Below are 25,739 nucleotides of genomic sequence, written 5' to 3' on the forward strand. Positions count from 1 at the left end.
TCAATTCCCAATTTAGGCTATAAAAGATAATAGAAGGGCTTATGAAGTTTCTGCACAGTGGATGATTTCATGGCAATAGCTTTCTTTGTTTTAATGATGTGAACAGAGGGCATTTGCCTGACATCTTCAGCATCCCCAGGGGGAAGGAGCCAGGTCCGGCAGTTACATTTTGCAGTTCTGCTGACATAATTTGAGTGCTTTCGTTGCAGCTGTATCATGGTGTGCTCTGTAGATGGTGAGCTTTGAAGTTAAAAACGTCAGTAAGGAGACAAAATTGGAAGTTTACTGTCACTGTTACTCAGCTGGTTGCAGAAATAAATTCATTTGGAGGATAGCAGAGGGCTATGGTTTTATTGGGACATCCATAAACATCGTTGTGCGTGGACAAAAAAGACTTTAGTAGCTAGAGGTGTTCATCTGAGGAGCAACTGATGGGAAGAGGTGACCTCCATCTCAGACCTGCTTTGTGCCTTTTCAAAATAGTAATGAATAACCAGCAAAGAAGTTCATTTTTCATCCAGCAGCAACAGAGAGAAGTCTGACTTGGAAATGTTGAAGCTGAGATACAGCTAACATGGATTAGTTTGCATGCTGCATGTTTACTTCTGGATTTTTAATTTTTTTTTTCAGTTTTTATTTTTTAGGTATTCTCCTTTGCCTCCCTTCTATTGATTTGCATGATAAAATTGACTTACTAATCTCAGCAAAACTACCTGGAAAAATACTGTGGTGTACTGTTGTGAGGTGAATTTCCTTACCATAAATTAGTTTCTTCTTGATGCAGAAAAATGTTTGCGTTAGTGCTGTGAGATGCTCTAGAAGAGCATACATTGCAGGATCATTGTGTGTATGTGTGTGTCTTCATATAAAGACTGTCCACACACAAATGCCCAGATGATTTTTGGAGTTGCTTTGTTTTGGTCTTACAGTGATGAGAGGTCTTCTCATACTGTTTGTGGGTTTTGAATAGTAAGATTTCTCAGACTATGAAAATAGTTGCGGTTGGTTTTTTTTTATTATTATTATTTTTATTTAGTATTTTGTCTGTTTTTTGAAGGAAAGATAAAATAAAGTGAGGAAACTCAATCTCTTTCTCCCTTGCAGGGCGTAGACTTCATCCAGCTGTGAGCACTGCTGGCTTCTCTATGAAATGCTTGTGCATTGCCCAACTGCCTTCATGTGTTTCAATTAGAACTTGGCATTGTCAGTTCAGATTTGTTTAAAGTGCAGTTTGGTGGTTTATGTTATGCAGCTGAGTAATGGAAGGCAAAGCATATGTGTGCAAAAAAGACGTCTAGTTGGAAGCTGGAGTTGAACTGCATTCAGTTTTTGTTAGTGCTGCTTTTAAGTTTGTGCTATTTTAATAGTTTCCCAAAGTGATAGTGTTACAGAAAGAAAAATACCCTCTGAGCTGGCATTTTTGATGTTTGCTTATGCCCACAAGGTAAATTTAGTTTGCTTATTTGTTAAAAATCCGCATAGTTCTGTCTGCAAATACATATTGGATGTTTTTCCTTGTCTGTTCTGTGTGTTTTTAATAAATAATAAAAAGGCCCAGGGCTTTTTTGGGGCTTCTGTATGCAAAATAAGTCTGGAGCTTCAGTCTTCCCACAAAGTCTGAATTGTAAAATGGTTCTGTTTTGATGCATAACGTGATTTAACAGGAGGAAAACCTTCAACATTTTGTTGGTTATTAAGTTCTAAAATTGTGAAGATGTACATGCTTGAAAATGACCTATCACAAGTTCAAGAACGTGTAATGAATTGATGTACTGGGGTTGGTTGGTTGGTTTGTTTTTATTTTTACTGGGGAACAGATTTTATATGCTATTTCAGTTAGGTTTTCTTGCATGTTGTTTAAAAATGAAGAAAAACACTAACAAAGCCAAAAGCACGAATGGTGAGCCAGAAGGGGTGAGACAAGTCAGAAAAGTGCCTAGGTAAATCAGGACTAGGCGTCCTTGTTTATGCATGCAGGCTGGTGACTTCCTCCTTCAAAAAAAAAAAGAGGGCTCTGAAGAGAATGAGCAATTCTTGCATTTTGTGATAGGGAGATCATTGTGTGCAGGTCAGCTGGGTATTGTCCCTTGTGCTTTCAGTGACCACAGCATGGCATTTCTGTTGGTCCCATTGTAGGAGAAGAGAGATTGGTCCCATTGTAAGAGAGAGCTGGATGGTGATTTCTGGGGTGTGGGGTGTATAGAATCATGGAATCATTAAGGTTGGAAAAGACCACTAAAAGCATCTGGTCCCACTATCAATCAGTCCATCACTACCGTGCCCACTTACCTGTATCCCTCAGTGCCATGTCTGCATGCTTCTTGAACACCTCCAGGTACAGTCACGTTCCTCCTGCGATGGATATGTAACCTCAGGCTGGAGATGGGAAAATTTGGTCAGTGCTGCCTGTGGACGGGTTCACCTTTGTTTGTGGGTTCTGAGGCCACCATCCTGCCTCAGAAAGGTTTTCTTGCATGTGAACGTTTCCTTAGATCAGCATGGGGAGAAATTAGTGCATACCTGTACAGAAGGTGATCACCATATGCTGGATCAGTGTACAACCCGACCCCAAGAATTCTGCATTTAAAAATAATGCAAAGTGCAGATATTTAATTTGATAATAATTAACTTTTAACGGTGTACCAAAGCACTTGGTACATTCTGACGTGCTTTAAAATCAAGATCTCAGTTTGTTTCTTAGAAATTTAGTGGCTAACCCAGTTTCTGCTCTTGATGCATGACTGACTGGGTAGCATATGATGAACTGCGTTATATAAGATGCTCACATTGTTGATCCAAAATTCTAGATATTTAACTCTTCTGGGATCCTAGTGTTTCTTGTTTTATTTTTGTCCTCTTTTCTCTTTTTAGTATTGAAAGTGTTGATATGAAGCCCTTTTCTGCCAATGCTGTTAGCAGAAGGAACATATATATACCCATCTGCCTGCTCCTTGGGCATAGGACTGGGTTGCACTGTTAAGAGCTTTAACTACATGGTATAGATTAATACAGGTGGGATTTTTTGTTTTCCCTTCTGTCTCCTCTTAAATAGGTTTGTGTCTTGCTGTGGGATATAGTGGAATAAGAATAATCAGCATCACTGGTTCCAGCTGCCTCCTTATCAGACAACTGCCTTTTATTTGGATGAGCTTTTTCTCATGAATGTTTTGAGGGGAGGACAATCTCTCTCCTTCATTGCATTTTTCCATTCTGAACATCTGGTTCTTTATTGTGCTTTATTAATAAACCCACCCTGTTTTCTCAGCTATGGGGCTGCAATGCAGAAGACAGGTGTCTCTATCAGAAAGCATTACAGTGATACTGGAAGCTGAATTATTAAAGGCAAAAAGTCAGGATTTCATTACGTTTTCCACTTGTTTAAAAAGAAGAAAAAATATAAGTATTTGATATGATGAAATTGGTGATGAGTTAGCATCTGGGAAATACAAAGCTGTAACTCCATAGCAAAAGTAGATCATTGCTTTCTTCTGATATGAGATTGTAGCGAGTTTCTGTTCGTAACTGAATTTAATAACACTTTGTAATTATCTATAAATTACATTGCTGCTGGCCCTTCCTGAAGGAGGCTGTGTGTTAATGGACAGAGGGTTAGGGTGGGAGAAGACTGACAAGTTGGCTTGGAAGACTACTCATGTCATCTTAGGTGTATTTAGAAATAATGCTCGTGTTCTGGCTCTTAAGTGGATGTGGAACAGAAAAAAAGACCAGAGAGGTCAGAGTTCCTGAAAAGGTGGACAGTGCAGAAATAGAACATGTGAGTGGGTTGTGCACATGTGAGAAATAAACAGCCTCATTTTCCTTAATGCAAATATCAGTTTTTAAGCTGTTTTTTCTAAAAACTTCAATGCGTTTTGCTTTCAGTTAATTAGTTAATGTGCTGTCAGTGTTGAATTGCTAAAACACTTCTGTGCAGGTTGGATGCAATTGAAGCACTCTAACACAGTGTATCAGCGTAGCACGAATGACTGTGAAGTATGACAAGAGTATATCAAAATGCATTTGTTTCTAAAAAGTATAGATAAAAATGGTCGGATGCTTCCTAAATTGTAGCCAAAGTGAGAGAGTCAAGATGTTGTTTGCTTCCTTACATTAATACTGAACGAGAATTTCTTGGCTAGGGGGATTTCTCAGATTTAGCTGGTAACAGTAGTTCCTGTTTCTTTGTGCTGTTTGCTTATGTAAAAGCTTTCCATCAAGGACAAGAAAAAAATAACCTCTTTGCTTTTGTATGTTAAGTAATGAGGGATTCGAGAGACTGAACTGTGGTGTTCTCCGGAAAATGAGATTTAAGTGATCACCAGTGGATACTGCTTCCAACTGTGTCCTCTGCTTGCATCTTGTAGTATTTGTATGAGTTGTTTTCCAACAGATTTTTTTAAAGAAGAACAATCTTAAAGGAGACTGTCTTGTTACTATTGCTGGGAAATAAAATAATACTGGCTTACTACTTGATAAAAGGAGTTTATTTGGGGCAGTTTTACCACACTAATAGGAGTGTAATGAGTTTGCAGAATGATAGATTCACTCAAGTGCAAAATTAAATTAATCAAAATGTTGCCTTAGTTTTTTTCTCTCTGATCTGTTTTGCTAAGAGCACTCCTGGTACCTAAGCATTTCATTGCTCCTTAACCCACAGGTAGCAGCAGCATCCACTTTAATGGTGGGATCAGAAGCCTAGAGAGATCGTAACACATCCAAAAAAAAACCAACACAGGCAAATCTCCCAAGTCCGAGAAAAATAAGAGATGCTAAATCATTATTTTCTTCCTTTTCTCATCTCCATGCTGAAAGTTGCAGTTGTTGGAACTAAGAGCTACTGAGGGAACTACTTAAGCCCGATTGACTGTGGAGTTTATAAGCAAATATATTTGAATGCTTGAGGTTGTTGCACTGAGTTGAGAGCTCAGTTGTAGTATAATGGTAACTTTGCAATTTAATCTTGCTGTTGTTGCTAGATACTGGGCAAAGTTGAGATGTGGGCTTCAGAAGGGGAGGCAGATGTTGGAATCTATTGCTTCATGCAGCTCATTGTAGCTTTGTGTGAAAATCAAGACTGGTAGAATAGGGAACAGCAGGCTCCAGGATTTTTCAGTCATCTAAAATACGGTGTAGTTCTGTGGGAGAAATTTTAGATATTTCTTACAACAGGAGTCCTTCCTGAATACAAATGTACTGCTTCGGTGGTGGTGGTGGTGGTTTTTATGGCACTGGTATATGATCTACATAGGCAGTTGGAACTGGCCGCTGCCCTTTTGCACCCAGCTCTGCTGCAGGGCTGATATCCCCTGTCCTGCCTGGGGGAGCCGCTGTGCCCAGTGCCTTTCCCCAGTTTCTTTTAACTGAGGTGAGCTTGTCTGGAGGGCACTCTGCTTCCATTTCTTTTTGCATTTGGGCCACTGAGGCTGTAAGTAAACCAGATGAATTCTTGTGGCGTGGTTTCATCTGCAGGATGCTAGAAATGGCTTCGTGTAGTGATGTGTGTGACGTGGCAGCAGGCCTTGCTCCTGTGTTCCTTCTGCTCCTGAGCAGCTGCTGCTCACAGCAGATGGATTTGGATAGCACTGGCTGAAACAGCCCTCCTGAAAGTTACAGAATTCTTGTCGGTGCTTCTTCAGTGAGGTGGCAGTCTATGTGAATTAAATTGTGAAGCTCATGTTTCATTTTCAGGTTCCCATGAGTAGCTCTTCCCATAGTTCTCAGTCATGTTTTCAGGGAGGGCTGTATATATGTCTTTGTCAGTGTCCGTATGCTGCCTGACATTTTCACGTGGGAGATGCTGTCTTCAGTATTTCCTTTCAGAACAATCACAGTACAGATGTTTCTGCCTTGAAAAACTTAAGTGCAGCTTGGCCTAGATTCCCCGAGTCTGCTTTTTATGAGCAAAACTGGTACATGTATGTGAATTCTCTGCACGTGTATGTGTATATTAGAATTCTTGGCTGCGGTGTTCAGTGGGAGGGATTTGGCTGTGCCCCTGTTCCCTGGAGGGCGTAGTGTCCTCACCGGAGGTGCTGCTGATGGAGATGAAGGTGCCCCAGTTGGCGCTGGTTATCTGGTGTGGGTTGGCGCTGGTTGTGTGCCATAGGCTGGGAGCACTGCCTGCTTGCTGTGTTATGTGAGGTTTGTCACTGGAGATAACAAGCGTGCACCTTCTATTATCCTTAAAATCCTCTGTAAAGACACTGGGAAGCTTGGGCTGGCTAAAAGCTGGGAAATGGCTGTTGCATACTCTGAAAGCAGAACTTGTAAACATCACGTGTTGCTTGTGGCTGTGGTGGGGATGCAGGGCCAGGACGCACCCCATTGCTTTTGTTGAGGTGAAAAGAAGCCAGAAAAGAGCAGCAAAGAGTTACTGTGGGAGGGGAGGAGGTGAGGACCATTTATTGACTGTCTCTATCATCTTGTGCTCAGCTCTGTGTTGATAACTAACACAGAGTTCTGTTCGGAACTAACTCTGTTCCTAACAGAGCATTGGCAATAGCAACGTGATATTCTCCTCAGATGCTTCCTCTGCTCATGTGTCCCATGTGGCAGAGCAGCATTCAACCAGTGACATCCTTACCCTGGGAGCTCAGGCCTGGTAGCTGTGACTCACAACTTGTTTTTTGGGTGGTGCCCAGGGATACTAAATGCTCTTTGGGGTATAGTTAGTTATCAGATGCTCCAAAGCCTTGAGGTTTGCATCATCCCCTGGGTTTCTGGTGATGACTGGTTTCTGACACAAGTAAAAAACTTGGGCTCTTTTCTCCAATCTGCTTAGTGTAACGTAGCTTTCACCAGCCTTCTGCAAATTCAAAACTGATGCTGTGATATTTTGGAAGAAGATTGAGACTGGATTCTGCTCCTCCTACATTGTCATTATTTTGGCAAATAAAATTCAGAGCTTAGGTTTCTCTCTTATTGGTTAGGTTCACAGAGCAGATGATTAATGATTTCTTTTGACATCTCCTGGTAATTACAGTTTTATTAAGGTCCAAAAATAAACAATTTGCCCTGCATAACACAACTCGTACAATTTCTCGCAATAATTATCTCATCCAAGCCCAATAGCTTGTCATGGAGATTTGAGTGAACTTTTCCATTGGGGTTTTACTGCATTCTGTCAGTGGAACTGTAGGGAAATATATGGCTCTTTACTTTCTTCAGAGAGATAGAATATAGAGGACTCACATTAATTATTTCAGTTAACAAGATTAATGGAAAGAAATGTGGCGTGCTCCTTTGTGTTATCAGTTATTTATAGGATTTGGCCAAGTGAAATATTCCTTGCTGTCTGATTACCAGAGGATATTTGCTTTGGCAGGAAGCTACTAAACAGGCCCATTTTATATCGGTGTTTCATTCGAAAGAGAAATAAACAGAAGCAGGAGGGTGGAGGAGGAGAAATGCTGTTACGGAAACGGTTTATTCTTATTCTTTAAAACTGGACTTCGCCTGTGGTGTTTCTTGCAGTGTGTGTTGACATTGGCACTGGGGGATATGTCTTGCTTTCTGGATCACTTTGTAACAAGGCTAGAAAAAAAAAAGATGCTTCATTTTGGCAATCTGCCCTCTTCTTGAGTCCTGTTTCCTTCTCCAACTGATGTAGGGGGACCACAGCTTGCTTAGATGGTCCTCATGTTTGCTGCAAGTCAGAGGGTTCTGTAACAAGAAGAAAGGAAGGAAGAAAGCTTGGATGCTATTCTTGAGCAAGCTGAAGCATATCTGAAAGTATCTACAAGAATAGGAATATATGTGATGTAGCTTAACATCCAGACTAATTGTGTCAGCCACAGAAATTCACCAAAAAAGTGAAATACAGCAGCTGCTTGAAATGTCACAACTAAGCTGTACAAACAGTGAAGATAGAAAACGAATGATGTATATATGTGAGTGAGAAAGATGTGATTAGGTAAATGTATTTTAAACATCTGGTTTTTGGTCTGATTTCTGTATGTTCTGTGAATGTCACCTTGAGCTTTCTGAGTGGTCTTTGAGTTACGAAGCACGGTAGTTCCCAAAACCCATAGTTCACTTAGCACTGGTGAAGTGTTATCTTAAAGAGGACAAATGATAGATGGAAGTAAATGAAGATCATACTGTGAAACACAGATCTTACCATCTAAGAAGAATTAGGTATAACTGATAAATATTAATATCTGGTTTAGAAGTCTCTGTAAGAAGAAAACCCAAAGCCTGGAAAACTCTGGCAGACTCCAGCTGGGGATGGAGAGGTAAGCTCTGCGTATGCACACATGCTTTATTTTCAATTGCTGTAGCAAACCACAGAAGATTTTTTTTACAAGCACTGTTTTATAAATATAAAGTGTCGGACTTTAAAAAAAATAAATTTTTTTTTATTATTTTATTTTTTTATATTTTTTAGCCAGAAGCTTCTTAGATTTATATCCAGGTTGACACTGCCTCAAAACATAGGAAGTACTGGCCTTTCTGGGAAGGGTTTTGAAGCACACAGATAGTTCAGCACTGGCAGCCCTCCCTTCAGGCAGATTGCTGGTTCCTGGGTGCGGAGGCTTGTTGCAATCCCCTGTTGCTCCTGCCCTCCTGCAGCCACTGTTCAGCAGTGTTCTGCTGGGGGTTTTGGTACCACTGCCCTTTCACACTTCCTTAACCCAAAAGCTAAAAGCTCAAGCCGTGAGTCCTCCCTTGCTGAGGTTAAATTAAGCTGTAGCCCACAAGCTGGTCAGTAACTTTTTCAAAAAGTTAGATATGTGGGTTTGTTCCATAGACAGGCCTTTCAGGAGTGATCAGGGACTGTCCTTTGAATGTCTTGTGCCACGGATGGGTGCGCAGGTGCAGGCAATGCTCCTTGTGGCTGTGCCCCTTCAGACAGCACACCCATTGAGTTCTTGCTGTATGTGTGGGAACCAACAGCATGTGGCAAAGAAACAGGCTGTGTGTAGTGAGAGGAAACGGGGACAAAAAAGCCCCAAACAAACCATGCTGCAGCATTTACATTTTGGTCAGCGTTTTTGAGTTGTTAAAGATGTTTAAGAGATACCAATCTTGGAAAAATTAGTGTTTTGCTACTTTCTGTGCAAGCTCCTCCAGGCTTGCTCCTGACTAATGATTGCACAACACTTCATAAAATGTAGATATTATTGCAGGGATTTAATTACGCTCCCTGGCTGCTGCTTCTCTCTCAGATTATTTTTTAAAGTGGCCCTTTAATATATAATCATTAGCTATTTAGAAAAGAGCAATAACAGGCTGGCTGGCTAAATATACCATGAGAACCTATAACTCACATAATGTGTCAAATAGTCCAAATATTTTGTTTGCAATTTGTGTGAGGTTTAAGTGATGGTGTCTTTCCCAAGCTCAAATCTGAGAAAAGTGGAAAGGAGAAAAAACAACGACAACAACAGCAAAAAGGGTTTGATTTTTTTCTTTAGTCATGTAAGCACTTAGCTGAAAATCTCTATGGCACAGCCATAAAATATCATGTTATCCTGGTTTGCTTCAGAGACTCTTCTAACACTGCAGTGGATGAATGAAAGCAGAAATAGGAACAGAGTTCCTGTTGCAAAGGAGGTAACAGATGGAGCAAAGTATCTAGGCCTTTCTATTTAAGATTTTCTCTTTACCAATACAATGGGACATGTTCCCACTGTGTTCTCCACAGGTTGTGAAAACTTTAATGGGCAACTGAAGATCACACACTGTTGTAGTTCTGTCAGCACTGCTTAGGTTGCTGCCCATGTCCTGCCAGCTGCTTCCCAGCTCAGTGCCAAAGGAGAAGAGTGCTTCTTGCAGCAGAAGATGCTCACTTAGGGTAATCGTGAGGACTCTTCCTGCACTTGAGGCCTTAACAGAGGTCTTAAGCCTGATGCATGAGTGCAGTACCTTTTGAAGTTCGAGCTCCAGGTGAACTCTGCAAGTGTTTCAGTGTCCAGTATAGTTGTTGAAATCCCATTATTTCTCTGGGAACAAGCAGCTGTTGCTGAATGTGCCAGCACTGTAGAGTTTCTGCAGCACCACTGTGTTCTTAACAAGCTTAGCAGGGATGCTGAAAATAATTTTTCTTCCACTAAAGTTAATTTTCAGAAAAGTAATTGTGTTTTATTCTCTAAACAATTGGAAGTGTGTTATATCTAGTATGAAGATGTAGCTATTTAGTAACATGAGAGATTTTCCCTGGTTGCTAAGGTATTGGTGCGAATCTCTTGAGAATCGTTAGGATGAGGAAAAACATCAAAATGCTGAAAATGGAATGCATCAAAATTGTGGATTTATAAACCAAAACCATGAGCTAGAAGGCTGAAAATGAATGCAAATATGGACCCGTTCTTGTAAATATAGAAGAAACTCAGACCTCTAGAGAAAAAGCTTGGGAGATGAGTGCAGCATCTATCTGTAGTCATTATGGAATAGTTAGCATGCTGTGAGGAGCCAAGAGGAATTTGTGCTATGGTGTATGTATATTTTACTTGTTCAGTGGTATGTACTTTAAATTAAAATGACCTCATATGAAAAGGCTATTAGTTGCACAGAGCACTTTGAAGATCTGAGGTTGACGAATAGTATCTTGTCAAACATGAATCTAAGGTTTTAATTCAATTTTTTTGGGATAGAAACTGTTACATGTAAAGGCTTTGCTTTCAGTTTTTCTTTCACTTTTGTGTTCTCTTCTGTTAAGTTGGGCTGTTTGGGTAAGAAGTGGGGAAAATGTCTTGAATGTGATCTATAGCCTTATATGAGTTGAAAGTCCTGCGTTCAAAAATTTGTGTTTTTCAGAAATACTGACTTCCCAGAATTGAGAAAGCAGTAGCAATATCATTAGGATAGAAAATTCATCATAGCATCTCATTTTTGTTCAGTGTATTCCAGAGAGTCAGCGCTCATCACGTGTCACGCTCAATGGCAGTAATACACCTGAGAGCAGATTCTTGTTTGTCCATCACAAAAAGCCCTAGTAAAGACATTGAGGCCCAGCCAGCTTTGCATGCAGTGGTGTGTGCAGAGCGGGAGGTGCTGCAAGCGGTGTGAGAATCCTCTTTGCATTTTGAGGGTCGTGCAGCCTTATGCTTCAGGCTGTTGGCTGGTCACTAGGTGCTACAGGTAAAGATAGACACCAAAGTGGGGTCGAGAAGCAGGCACGGATTGCACACATCTACATTTGCACTTTTTGCTGGAGCATGCAGTGCTGGGACTGGTGGTGGTCCTGGTGCCTGCTGCTGTGGGCTGCCCCGGTAGGTGGACGTCATCCTGATCCAGTACTGCAAGTGCTGACTAGACTCATTAGTTAAAATCCATTAGTAGATTATAAGATCATCGCTGACGTAGCTTTGACTTGCCTGTGCTGCTGAATGAGGGGAGCCAAGCACTGCAGAGGAGGAGGATGGCTGAGGAGCGAGTGGATTCTTCTCCCCAGTCCTCTTTTTTTTCTGTGAGCAAAACCATTCCTTTTTTTTCTTAACCTTCTCCCTACATTTGTACTTGTCTGCTGTTGTCCTTCACCCTATTAATGTATCCTAGTTTTCAGAAAACTAAGTATGCTCTAGTTTTCAGGGAGTTGCAAACAGCCATGCTTTTGTGGAGAAGTAGTATCATGAACAGCTTTCCCACCTTTCCCTTGTACAGCCTATGGGTATTTTTAACATTACCGAATGTTGGAAGATGTCTGAGTTGTGTCATCTGTGTTACAGTCGAGATTTTAAACAGATAATCAATGGCACAGATGTAGAAAGGTTTTTAACCTCGGAAGACAGAATGGTGTGTAGAGCGTTGGCATCCAGTGCTTCGTTTTCCTGCTCCAAAAGCAGCTATATGAAATGCTAATAATCTCACTCTGGTTTTTGAATAGACTAGACTTTGAGAGCCTTGAGTATTTTTCCTTTTCCCTTTCAACTGCAATTTTGTTATTGTATTGCTGCCCCCATCTCTGCTAAATATGGCTTTTGAAATGTAAATCGTATCATGTTCTCAGAGATGCATATGACACCCTCAGCACTGTTCCTCTTTGCACTTCAAAGAGCTGTGTGGTCACACTTTACATCTCAGCAAAATCGCAATATTTGCCTTCTGAAGATCTCCTTTAATGTGTACAATCAATCCCTGATAATGTGTTTTGGGTTTTTGTTCCCTGGAGTCTCTTAATTTTAATGTTGCTACAGGTCATCGGGAAACATAATCTCTTCTTTTTTAATTTCTCAGTGAGCGTGCCTGAGGGGGGACAGCACGAGAGAGGAGAGACAATTGAACACCACCATTGGCTGGGACCTGAAAAAATGGTGCTGGAGGAACAGAGGATTAGAACTTAGGTGTAAAAGGAAAATCGAGTCTTGGCAGATGATTTTCTTCATTTCCACATCCACCATGGCCCACATCCTCTGGCTGGCCGGTTGATGGGACTGTCCAACGCTTGCTGCTTGGGTTCGGTGCAGATAGCCCCAGTGCCTACAGAGTGAAAGACCCAGGATCAGGTGGCAATTGGATGGTGCCAAATGCAGGAATAGAAAGAGAAATGGACTCTGACGAGCGAAGATGGAAGTGACTTGACAGCTCCAAGCTCAGCAGTTGTCTCCAATAAGGACAGGTTAAAGTTGGAATCACAAGCTTCGCTGGGAGAGCAGTATGCAGGAAGCTGGTTTTCAGGCCACAAATGCTTTCACAGGTAAGGATTTCTCTTGTAATTAAGCTAGTACTTTTGAGGCAATTTTCTGGAGTTTTGAAAATAAGTTGAATAGCATCTTGTAGTGCTTCCACCTTAAGTAACGTTATAAAACATTTCACTTGATGAGCAGTTCAACTCTGGTATTAACAGTGAATAATATCTTTATTTTCTGTCCCCCTGAAATAGATTGTTATAAGCCTCAGGGAAGTTAAATCTTTGCTTTCCTCATTTCTTCAAGTACTCATTAACAGCTTAACAATGAGTAGCCTCCTGGGTCAGTTGGGCCTATCTCCGTTGTGTAAAATATAGTCTATTAAGTTGCTCTTAGCCTTAACATGGGATTTTGGTGAGGATACAGGATGGAAGTTCTGTCAGGAGGCTTCTCAGAAACATGGCAGCGTTGAGATTTATCACTACAGCCAGAGCATGCCTCGGTGCAGAACTTGCTGCACCTGGTAGTGATAGCAAAGGGGGAAGCGGTTTTAAACTAACAGAGGGGAGATGTAGGTTAGATGTTAGGGGGAAATTCCTCACTCAGAGGGCAGTGAGGCGCTGGCACAGCTGCCCAGAGAAGCTGTGGTGCCCCCATTCCTGGAAGCACTCAAGGCCAAGTTGGATGGAGCCCTGGGCAGCTGAGCTGCTGGGGGGAAGCTCTGCCCACAGCTGAGGGTTTGGGACTATGTGGGTTTTAAGGTCCCTTTCAACCCAAGCCATTCTGTGATACTGTGCTAAGTTGTGCTTAAACTCCCTCCCCTCATGGCTCAGCTGAGCAGCAAAACCGAAATATTTAAACAGTAACTGTTTCAACCTTCTCTAGTACACTTCTGTGTAGATGTATTGGAAATAATGTATTAAGAAAGGATACAAAGGTGGTGGGTCTCCCTGAGAGAAGCTCCCTCTAGTGTAAACTGCCCTGGAATGCACTGCATGTCTTCTGCCTGAAACTGATTTATAATCTGGGAGATGGGAGAAAGTAGGATCTTCTGATAACCCCCTTCCTGCTTTCCCCCCTCCCCCCCATCATCTGGCCAGCTGAGACTCTGTGAGAAATGGATAGAAAATCGGCTGGTTCTCTTGCTTTAGTGGGCCTAGAGAATGGGTTAATACCAAAATGAAAATAAGTGATGTGTGAGACATATATTTCTCCATATAAAAAATTCTGCTTTCAAACGTTTGCTGGATTATGGCTTGTGTGTGTAGGAATATCATTTTCTGTCTCTGAGTTCCGTGCTGTTTGAGTGTTTCACTGCTGCTGGGAGATGTGAAGTGAGGAACCATCGCAGGGCTCTCCTGCCTCTGCTGGACACACAGCATGCTCCCACAGCTCCCAGGTGTGATGCTTGGGCATTTTGTGCTTCTTTCTCCTTGCTACTCTGCCAGCCCTCCTCCACCTCATCTTCCTCTTCCTGGTACTCTTTTGCTCTCTGCAGAAAGCTTTGCCGTTTAATATCTGTTCCCTCTTCCTGCCATGCCTTCTGCTGCAGCTTGTCTCTCTCTGAAAACTCTGTTACCCTTAACACCATTGTAATGTTATATTGTTTTCTTTACAACTTTCAACTCTTCTGCCACAGCATCTACTGTCCCTTAGTGCCTAGAAGGTCAGGTTCTTGGCTTGGATCAGACTGCTAAGGCAGCAGAATGTCAGATTGTTGCTAACCTCATTGCTGCTGCTGGGTAGAAGGGAATGGCAAATAATGAAACTGGTGTCCTTGGAGATCTGGGACAGCAGTCAGGTTGTGGTGACAACCCAGCAAATTCCTACCTGTTCTGGGAACTTTGAGAGCCTGAGCATTGTGCTCTCTCATAAGGAATTGTTATATTCCTTGGAGCTGCTGTCAGGTAAAGAAATTAAACATTTTGAAATCTTGTTAACTAAATGTGTATTAATTCTTTAGTGCAGTTAAGTTGCACCATGGATTCAGGAGAATTCTAGAAGAAATGAGCAGGAGACCTGTAAAGCAAACAGGTGGAGTTACCATTGCTTTTATATGAGAAGAAGGCAGAGACTTCCATTTCTTCTAGCTTGAATTGAATTTGCTTTTCGGTGGTCCTTCATGTTCCTTGTTAGATTTCTATAGCACATCTTGTAGTTTACAGTGGGTAGGTGTGTATTTCTTAGACAAATTCATAGGAGCATGTTACGCTAATGTAAACTCTGAGGTAACAGTGTAGTGCTAGGTGCATGTAGTTCCTGCTCTTATCCTTGCTGTGCTGCTCCTATTATTGGTATGCTGAGTTAACTGTAGAAGTAAACAGTAGTGGCTAGTGGCAAAGGGGGCATGACCACATGTGGAAGTGAGCTAATTTGTACCAAAAAAGCTGTTGTCCAAAAGCAGTGCAGTGTCAACACTGTATCTAGCTATGCCAAGTGGTTGTAGCTATTGGAACAACTAGGGTAATCATTTTCAATTTACAGCGAAATGTAGTGCTGCTAAAAGAAGCTGTGGAGGACAAGACCTCTGTGTTGTAGCCACCTTTAGAGTGTTTGGAAACACTCATTTCTACCTCTCCTAATATGGTGTGACCTAGGAAGGCTTACTGGTAAGGTTAGAAGTTACTTTCATCCTGTCTGTAGTGTTCAGTGTACTGGTACAGATGCCAGAGTTGCTGTTTGTTACAGATGGCTCTTGTTTGATGAGATATACTGTATTTACCATTTATTACTAAACAGCAGTATGTGGTAAAACCCTTTTAACTTTACTGCCTTAATGCTGATTTCAGTGGATTGTGCAAGTATGATAGGTTTGGGATTGCAGAATGTAGAAAAGGCAATGAAAGCGCGTGTAGGCTTGATTAGGAAAGAGATGGCTGAGCCTATGATGATAAAAGGCAATTTGAGTGATAGCAATCATGTTCTTCAGAAGATGAGAGAATTTCAGAATGAAAACAATAGTATGCAAGGAAATAAGCTCATAGGACTGACAGGAAAGATTTCTTGGGAAACAAACGTAAAAAGCACAGAAAGGCTTGCAGTTTTTAAAGGATCTAGCTTTTTCTTTTCTAGTCATAATAAAGAGCTTTAAAAGCACAAATAAAAGGTGTCTCCATTTTTAAAAAAAAAAAAAAAAAAAAAAAAAAAAAGATGGCATGATCTGAAAAATGAGAAGGCCTTGACCAGAAATCAGATACGATATATATTACCAAGGTGAATACAAAAGAGTAGTTGGAGTTTGCAAGGTCCAAATTTGGTAGGCCAAGGCACAACAGTGCAGGTGCTAAAATATGTGGTACAAGAAAACATGCTATATCCTCACTAGTAATAAGAGGAAGACTGACTTTCTGTACTACTAATAGAAAAGGAAAAGCAAAACTCATGATCTGATGTGTGCAGGTTGGACCAAGTAGTTAATGACTTTTTTTGCATCTTTCTTTGCCAAAAAGGGAGATTGCAATCAGGTGGCAAGAAAAGGAATTCTACTTCTAGACAGGTACGAATTCCAAACAGAACATAACAAAACTGGTAATAAGCTAATTAGATGAGATAGGTATTTTAAAAGAAGTGGCAGCTTATTAAATTATCTCTTCAGTATAGTATGAAATAGCTTGAGCAGTATCTGAGCAATTAGCAGTTCTGGTGGAGAACGTTTAGAGGACAGCCGAGGTTCAAAAAAAAAACCGAGTTGTGAAGGGCCCAGCAGTGCTTCTACTTGTAAACTTTCCTGGGTTCTCTTTTCCCCCCTTTGATGCAGATGGCTAATCTCAGTCTTTGGGGAAAAGATGTCAGAATCAAAAAATGAGCTTGTGTGTGTGTGTTTTGTTTTTACAACTAACCCGTCAATGATAATGAGATAAATATATGTAAATTGCTCTCTTCCAGGATGTACCTTGTCAGTTGAACCTAGCTTCTCTGTGAGCAGAGAAAGCATGTCTTGATTTTGAAAGGCTATCACTCTTTCATTAACGGGGTGGCAGTGTGGGCTACAAGGTAGGCACCCACTTGGCTGGAAAGCTATTCTCAGGTTAATTAATAGTGATTCATAGCCAAGCTGGAAGGATATGTCAAGTGTGATTATGCCCAGGATTGCTTGAAAATATTCAATATTTTAATTAATGACTTAGATGATAGAATCTGCATGCAGAATTTCCAGATGACACCAATGAGGGAGAGGATGTAAACCCTCTCAGCACAAGATTAGAATTCAAAATTAATGCGGTCTGTTGAAGAACTGATCTAAAATAAATATGATGCAGTTCATTAAGGACAAGTTCTAAATTGTGGTTGGGCTGGAATAATCAGCTGTGTAAATCAAAATGTAGTATAACTGGTGAGACAGCAGGTCTGCAGAAAACAGATGGGCAGTTGCAGGAGACCAGAAAATGGCTGTGAATCAACAATACTATGTCATAAACATTATGCTAGAATATATGGACAAGAGTCTGTGTGGAAGACATGCAAAATAGTTTTTCCACTCTGCTTAGCATTTGTGTGGCTGGTACACCACTTCTGCTGCGAGCAGCACTCTTTGGGCCTGTTGAAAGCATCCAGGGAAAAGGAAAATTGGCCAGAGCTCTGTACGAAGTGGCGCTTGAGAATTAAAAAAAAAAAGCTCTATTTCAGAGCAGCAATTCTCAGATTCTGAAAGCTGTTTTTCCTTAGGTTTCCATGAAACAGCGGGCTTTTGTGCTGGGACACGTCTGACACCCTGAGCTGGATGGCCATGATGAGCGTATGTGTGCAGGGGCTGCAGCGATGTGATGGTTGGGAGACCCGCCTCGCTGGCATGCTTCCTAGCTGCCGTGAAGGGAGCACGTCCTACCAGGGTCTCCCTTGGTGCTGTGCCAGTGTGAGGGTATCGGTGGTGGGGAACAGGAGCAGCCGAGGTCCGTGTTTTAAAATCAGCTCCTTTCACCAGTGTGTGTTTTGTGTGCTGGTGTAGCAGAACAGAGTGATTCTGAAGTCAGCTCTCCATCACTGGCAAGTGTGTGGCATGGGGAGATCCAGAATAATCAAAGGATAAGGGGAATACTGTAGGGTGAATTAAGAATCAATGGATGAAACATCCTGACCTCACAGGGTCAGCTTAGGTCTATCAAGATTTTATGAGCACCGTCTCAGCATAAGCTCTGACAGACCTGAACTGACTCTTGGGCATTCCTGCCTTGTGACCTTCTGCACTGCTAGAGGGATTATTAGCTCAGGTACTATGGAAACTGGAATAAATAGCAGGAGGTTGCTTTATGCAGTGGACCCTTGCTCTTCTGTCTAGCACTGACTATTTCTGTCTCCTTCTTATCCTGCTCTGTCATTGCTTCGCATCCTCTCCATCACATCTTTTCCTGTGGAAGTGATTCTACCCTCAAATCTTTCTGTAATCCCTTGCAGCCTTATCTCAAGGTCATTGTCACCAAAGCCTGACCTTGGGCAATATCCAAACAGGCAGAATTACTCCTAGGAAGAGCCACTTGACCTGGTTGATGCTCCACCAGACCCCACTTTGGCAGAGAAACTGAGTTTGACTTTTGGAGTTCCTCTTGGCCAGAGGAATGCAGCTTGAGGGAATGCCCTCACTTCTCCTCTGTATACCTCTGGCACTGAGGACTTCTGTTGTGTTTCCTGTTCAGGGTTTTGTGCTTTCCCAGCCTCTCACCGCCTCTTCTCCCAGTGTCCAGTTCCCCTCTGTACTGAGACTCCTCCATCATTCCCCTTTTGGGTTTCACTTTAGGATTCCATACCCTTGTGGCCATCTTCCTACTTTTTCCTACTGTCCTTTACCTTCTCTTGTTTCTGGACTTCTTCCACTTCCAGACCAACTCACTACAGATAACCTCCAAGTTTGTCTAAAAGCCTCTTCTTCTCTTTTACAGACTCAGCCCTTCTCCTCTTCCTTCTCAGGGGTATCTCTCTCTACCTCATACCTCAGGTGCAGGAAGTTCTGCTGGTTTATGTGGGACCTTTCTTTGCACAAGGTGATGGAAAGCCTGATGCTTCGTTTGGCTCCTTTCTCTCTTTGCCTGTTGAGCTTAACTGGTGATATATTGGGTGAAGATGTCTGGCCTAGGAATTATGGTTCCAGAATAGGGAGGCTCCTTGGAGGGATTGCACAGGAGACTGGAAAAATTGCTCCAGCAGACTGCATATGCTTCAGTTGGCCATTATTTGTTCAGAGATTAAAAGAGTGAGGGAAGATGTGATAACCATTCAAAAATATATGGAAATTTCATGTAAAGAGGAAGATGATAAAATCTGTTTTTTGGTTTTGTGAGGATATACAAGCTTGCTATAGTGGGGAGACGTAGGTTAGACATTAGGAAAGTCTTTGTAATGGTAAGAGTAGTTAAAAACTGCAGTTGATTGCCTAGGGAGATTGCAAAGTCTCCGTCACTGAAGGTTTTTAAGAACAAGTCAGACTAATATCTGTCAGGAATGGTTTATGTATGGTTGATCTTGCCCTGGGGCAAGGGGATGGACTTCATGAGAGCACTTCCAGCCTTACTTTCCTGTGATTCTATTATTGCTGCTTCCCTGGATAATGAATGTACGTACATTTTATACGTTACTAATCCACCTGCACTACCCTGTGTTCTCTGTGCTAAAGTAGATTCTCTTGGAATAATTGATAACAGATGGATTAAGTGTCTTATGTATTTAAAGTCTACACTCTTCGTGCTGGAGTATTTCCCCATAGCATTTATTCTAGCCTGCCCCAGCTTTCATTGTATCTTTATTCTTTAAGCATCTTATTGGGAAGGCATCACTTATGTTTCTGTATCTGTGCAATGAGTATGGAAGCATTTTCATGTTTTAGAAATACTGCATCCATTTTTCTGCTTGCAAGCACTGTAAGAAAAGTTTTCTACAACTCTTAGAGGGTAAATGTATAGAAAAGGTAATTGATAAGAATAATAAAAATAGGCTGAAACCAAAGCAACCTTCATTGGAGGTTGTTTTCTTTCTTTCTAATGAATAAACCTGTGGATGATTTGCTTGTCATAAAATGTGTAACTGGTAGATTGGATGCTAAGGGTGGTCTTCTTCCTCCAAATTCTAATTGAAACTCAGTGTAAAACAGAAAAGCAGGTTTGGAATGACTTCCAGTAAGTATACAACGTAATTAATATTAAAAGCAGTTGAAAAGTCATTTACGCTTTAACACAGGTCTACCACATTGCTGCTGTCATTATTTGCATGATTTCCAATTGCAGATGAACATCTAAAGAATACAACTTGAATATAGAGCTGAGCATTCTTACTCCCTTCTGTTGCGGTTTTGTTTCCTGCTGCCTCTTGAAGCTGGTCTGACCTTCCTGTGTTCTCTGCAGTTTTTTGACAAATGCGTTCTTTATGAATTTTCAAGGTTACTGTGTCACACATGGACAGCTCTTAGTGTCTTTTAGATCTTGGGAGGAACAGATTGCTTTTTGCAATGCCCCTTACTCAGCACACCGATAGTAACAGATCGTATTCTGTTGTAGTCTCTTAGACATTTTCTTAAGAGCGTGCACTTTTTGGAGCACAGATAGTATTCTCAGCAAAAATACGTGGAAGGAGATACAGTCTGTCTTGAGGAGTTGGTTATCCAAATATGTTACACTCAGAAGGATTCAGTCAAACTGTTGTAAGTGTAATAATGAATAGCTCGGAAATCTCCTTTTCAGCATTAAATGCTTCAATGAAATTACTGGTGACTGAGAAACTGAAAGCCGGTTCAAGAATGGCGGTGCCACGTGGGAGCAATAGCTTTCAATCAAAGCTTAGTTCTCCTGCGATCCCTACAGCAGCTGACTAGAGCAGCAGCGCTTTTTGCTTTAGGTCACTTTTTTGAATCCTTTAATTTCCAGTCTGAATACAGTCTTGGCTATAAATGTGTGATCTGTTTCTCCTTATAATGGTTAGTCCATAGTGCAAATGAAAAGCCTGTGAGTGGTGCAGGCCAGGCAAAAAGCAGGCTGGAATTTAGAGGAACATGGCAAGTGGGCAAGTGCTATTATTTGATGAAGTGTACTGCTGGAAATGGCAAATTCTTCCTGAAGTCGTGGGAGAGAATGCTCCAACATTTTCTTGGAGGATGTCGAATCCTCATGTTTGATATCCATTTTTGGAAGATGATATTCAAAGCCAGAGCATGTTGCTTATTCTTTGAAAATGTCCATCTGCCATTTCTCATTTCTAATAGCATGTGTCACGATGCCTTCGCATGGTATACAACTTAATCAGCCAAATGGCCCACTGCAGACTGAATATGACAATAAATTGAACTGTGAACACGCTGCGTTTCAGTACTGAGTCATAATAAAGCGGCAGACTTTTTCAATGGAGAAAATGAATGCATAGTCCCTCAAGTGAAAAATGGAAAATAAAAAGGGATGAAAACTGATTGTTGAATTGGCAGTTTGTTTCCTGTTCATTCGTTCTATTTAAATTGGTAGCATTGATTTTTTTTTTTTTTAATTTTAATTTTTATTTTTGAAAGAGGGAATATGAAGTGTGAGCTCTGCTCCTGGCTAGCTGAGGCCGTTTGAAATCACAGAAGCATTAAGGTTGAAAAAGACCACTAAGATCACCAAGTCCAACCATCCGCCCATCCCCACCATGCCCACTGACCCAAGCTTCTCAGTGCCACATCTAATGCCTTGGCAAGGCTGCTGGTGCGGTGCAGATAACAAGCCCTTTGCTGCTTCTCAAGGTACCAGAAGAATGAAGTCAGAAAGTTTTACTCTTTTTTAATAAAATAGCTCAGAGTCCTCTGGCATAACCTAATCCATTGGTGTTTTTCAGTCACTGTTCTGCTCAAATCTGCAGTGGGGGGTTCTCTTTCTGCTGCTAGCACTCTGCTACAGAGGCAGGATGATGACATTCCCCATCTCCGTTGCCTAAAAGTAAGGTTTTCTTGTTTTTTTCTCCAGGAGAGGGGTGACGAGGCAGAGCCCCCAGAGATTTCAGTGTGGGGTGCGGTCCTGCAGGGGGAGCTCAGTGTCGTGTGCTGGAAGAGGAGGAGGTCAGAGGAGAGAGGCTGGGCTGGTGTCCAGCCCCAGCAGGACTGCAGGGGAAACAGCATGGAAATGCCTGTCATTGCATTAAACCAGAGCTGTTGTCAAGCTGTTGAAGGACTTGACTGCATCCTTTTGGAGGCTGAGGAGGTGCAGTGGCTGAACGGAAACAGGAACAATATTAGTCCAAACTCCCTATTTACATAAATGTGATGTGGGTTTTTTCCAACCGCTCTGTGCCAGACAGTGTTGTTCTGAGTGAATAACACGAGGCTAAGTTTTGATCTGATGTTTTTTGTACTGTTGAGCTGGCTCTTTGTCTTGCTAGAATATCAATTTTCAGTTACAATAAAATAGATAGTATGAATTAATGTTATGATTCTCTGTTGTATTCTGCAGCAGTACCTCTACGAATCAGTCCTTACAGAACAAGGAGGTATGACTAAGCCTAAATGTAGTGAAAAAGCCTAAAAGCTATTGAGGCAAAGGCAACACCGTATATAAAGTGTCAAATGTCACATTTACTTCTCTAATATTTAATCCCTTTAACTTTTCAGGAGAATAGGCCAAGATGCATGGGGATTCACTTATTTGCCAGATCTTTTTGCTTGTTGGTTGCTTTGTTTTTTGTTCAGAGCAAAGCTTCTTGCTGGGAGGACAGAGCCCTTCCTGTGAGCCTTTCTATGGATGCTCCAATCCCTGCACCTCCTGTCCTGGGGCAGGGCTTGCCCCACAAAGCACTCCTTGGTGGAGCGACCAGATCCACTCATGCACACACCCCAGACTCCGCTTCTCTGATGTTTTTTCCTTAGGGGCTGCCCATCCCCTGCACCAAAGTCTTTCCAGAGGGCTGCACCCACCCTTTTTAATTTCAACTCGGCGCTCACCAACAGCAAATAAGGAAAATGTTAAGTTTCTAGTGGGATCACTACTTGCTGATAGGGTGCAGCCTTCAAGGCATACCACCCAAAGATAATCTTTTCCCTGAAGAGAATGTGATGCAGTGCTCTGATATAGCTGTAAAAACACCACTCCTTTCTGAGACTGACCTTCTCCAAAGAGCTGGTCATGCAAGACTTGAAACTTACTGGTTTCTGAACAAAGAGAGGGCTTTGGGCAGATGGGCTTTAACAATATCTGCAGCCCAGCAACTTGGGTTTTGGTTCTCAAACCAAATTCCGCTAGATGATATTTACAGGTCCTTTCCAACTCAAACAGTTCTATGATTCTTATCATCTTCCAGTCCTTTTCGTTTGGCATCCTGCTTTCATTTGACTGTAAAACTTAGGCAGTAGTTCGGGCAGTTGTATCTCCGAGTGTTCTTTGAAAAACATCAGGACGTGTTTTCCAGGTTTAAGCTGTTATGTCTCTGTGTGTGGGTGGCATAAACTGGCACTCTCCCTGTTGTTCATAACTATGGGTCCATTTCCACTGTGTATCTCATGATGAGCGTAACAGTCTGGGGCACCAGCTGGACCAGTGAGCAGAACCAGCTAAAAAAACCTATTTCTATCTTTTCTGCCTCTCCAAAAGGGGGGGGGGGAGAGAGAGAAAACAGCAAGCAAGCTGGTTGCACAGTTGTTGGTGATGGCAGAAGAGGGCAGAACTGGCCATTCTAGCAGCAGGTTGCCATTAGATTGTTTTAACTGGACTGTGAAACTGTGTCATTAATCTCCAATCTATGCTGTTGCAACTGCCTTAATATCCTGAGGGCTTAGAAATGTAAAACATTTTAAATTAGTAATTTAGAGTGGATTCTTCAGTTTGCTAGGAGCCATTTTCTGCTGCATAGGCTTAAGAACAGGTGATGTAAAAATGATCCTTTTACAGAGGTGGTGCTTGATAACAGAAAGCTGGTGAAGCCTGACTGCTTGTGGTGGTTCAGCCCTGCAGCAGCTCAGCACCACCCAGATGCTGGCTCACTCCCCATCCTCCCACAGGGATAGGGGAGAGAGTAAGAAGAAAGGAAGCAGCAGAACTTATGATGAGAGATAAAGACTGTTTACTAGGAAAAGTGAAATAACAGTAATGATAATTTAAAAAATATATACATATATTAACTAAGCAAGTAATGTACGAGCAATTGCTCACCACCTGCTGATTGATGCCCACCCATTCCCTGAGCAGCGGCCGCCTCCCAGCCATGTCCCCTCTGCTGGCAGGACAATACAAGAAGCTGAAAAACTGAAATGTCCTTGGCTCCATATAGCACTGCTCAGCAAAAATCAAAACATCGGTGTGTTATCAATGTTGTTTTTCTTCTAAAGCCAAAACATAGCATCATACCAGACACTATGAAGTAAATCAACTCTTTCCCATCTGAAACCAGGTCAGTACTTCTTTTCACCCTTGCCCCATATGCCTGAAATGAATAGCATTGATGGTGTTAGTGGGGTAAGTGTGGTCAAAAGTGCCAGGTCCCTCTCTTGTGTTTGGTCCTTGCTGGGCATCTTGCTACCTTGTTTTGGCCAATTGGCTGTGAATTAGAAGTTCCAGGCTGCAGTAGAGGATTGAGGCTAGAATACAAACCAGCACCCTCTCATGAAATTATTTTGGTGCTAAACTTACACAGCCTGCCCTAATGTTAATCTGAACTATAAATATTAACATTTCTACCTTTTCCAATAAAGTTCTGGGCCGTTCAGTACACCCTTTGGTATGGGGAGTACAGCAGAGGTCATACAATAGTCAATTTTCAGGTAAATGTTGATTTGCTGTTCACATTAGAAAGCTTTCATGGCAAGAAAGGTGAAGGATTCCCAGGCATGTTCATGTCTCTCCTTTGTATAACATGGATGCTCTTAGACCTACCAGTTCAAGCCAAGATTCTTTGTGGATCCTCCCACTGGGATTCAGAGCTCTTGATGGCAGGGAAGTCTCAGATTATCAGTTTTATATTTAGCATTTTACTCTAATTCAAGCCTTAGGCCAAAGACATCCCCTGCAGATGATGCTGCCGTGGTCCTAGTTGTAGGTATTGATTGCCTTAATGCAGTGAGACTAATATAATACGTACAGAAGGGCATATGTAGGAGAACAGGCGTGATACTGTGAAGAACAGATTGGGCAATAGGTCTTTGATATGTTGTGGGGTTTGATTTTACTTCTTAAAATTGTGTGTTCTGTTGTGGGCTCTTCTGGAAATGTTTCTTTGTCCTTAGTGCTCTTGCATTCTTTTCTAGAAAGTCATTCCCTTTTGAGCTAAGGACAAGAATAGAGAAGGCTTTTTTGAAGGAGTTAAGAGTGATGAAAGCAGCCCCAAAGAATCCTGCTTTACAGCCCACATGCCAGCAGCATCTTTGGTCCATGCTTCTGAGGATGTTTCTTCTGCTGTCAGTGAAGTGGTAAAGTGGTTTAATTCAGTGGCATTTGATGGCCAATGCCACTGTATTGTAGGTGTGTGCATACTGAGGTAGGGAGAGGAGTGCACTGACCCGGAACAAGTTAGCAACTCCAGAAAAACCTGGAAGGCTTGTTTGGGTCTGAATTGTTCAAGAATTGCCTATATATCCTGCAGGCTTAGACTGTAGAAATGAGTAATTTATACTGGCTGAGGACAAATTCACAGCCTGGCTGTGTATTCAGTCAGTCCATGATTTAAAGGAAAAAATTGGAGTTTGTGCATGACTCTCTCTTTTCCCCTTTTCTGAGCTTTATTATACTTGATTTGTTTATCTCAAAAGAAATATTCTGTACTGATATCTGCTTCCAGTTGCTCAGAGCAAGAATTCAAAGAGGCGCATGACCTGCCATGACAGTGCAAGAGTAAATTCAACAAAACTTCACAATTCTTAGCTAAGGATGTAGGTGGCTTCTACGAACAAAAGAAAGATTTTTTTATTTCTGTAGAGAACATGACTTTTGTGCTCAAATCAGTGCTGTTTATAGAAGGAATTGTAGAGTTTGTGTTTAATAAAAGGAACAGGCGTTAGCTCCAACAATAATGGCAACAAGTATGATGCACAAAGATGTTTTTATTCAGTGTCTTCTTTAGTGTATGTATGGAAAAAGTGACATGGCGTTGACTTAGTGGCTTTTGTGCAATCTCTCAAGTATGTCGCTGTTTTAAAAGCATCTTATTCTGCTTCTCAAACAAGTTAATGTTCTCACACATATGGCTCCTGCTGGTAATGGCTCAGTGTTGCAATAACACCAAAGCCTTAAATGGAGATGA

The 25,739-nt window shown here is 41.7% G+C and overlaps 1 protein-coding gene across 4 annotated transcripts in view; it reads left to right on the forward strand.

The window, feature by feature from the left end:
* LDLRAD4 (low density lipoprotein receptor class A domain containing 4) overlaps nt 1-25,739 on the forward strand; it is a 270,903-nt gene that overhangs the window by 82,576 nt on the left and 162,588 nt on the right. For all 4 annotated transcript variants that reach the window (XM_048940853.1, XM_048940856.1, XM_048940852.1 and 1 more), the window contains one exon: nt 12,178-12,637. In XM_048940853.1, coding sequence (XP_048796810.1) covers nt 12,598-12,637 — 40 coding nt within the window. In that variant the 5' untranslated portion in view covers nt 12,178-12,597. The remainder of the gene's footprint in view (nt 1-12,177; nt 12,638-25,739) is intronic.

Source organism: Lagopus muta, chromosome 3 (genome assembly GCF_023343835.1).
Source record: "Lagopus muta isolate bLagMut1 chromosome 3, bLagMut1 primary, whole genome shotgun sequence".
In the NCBI taxonomy this organism is placed as follows: Eukaryota; Metazoa; Chordata; class Aves; order Galliformes; family Phasianidae; genus Lagopus; species Lagopus muta.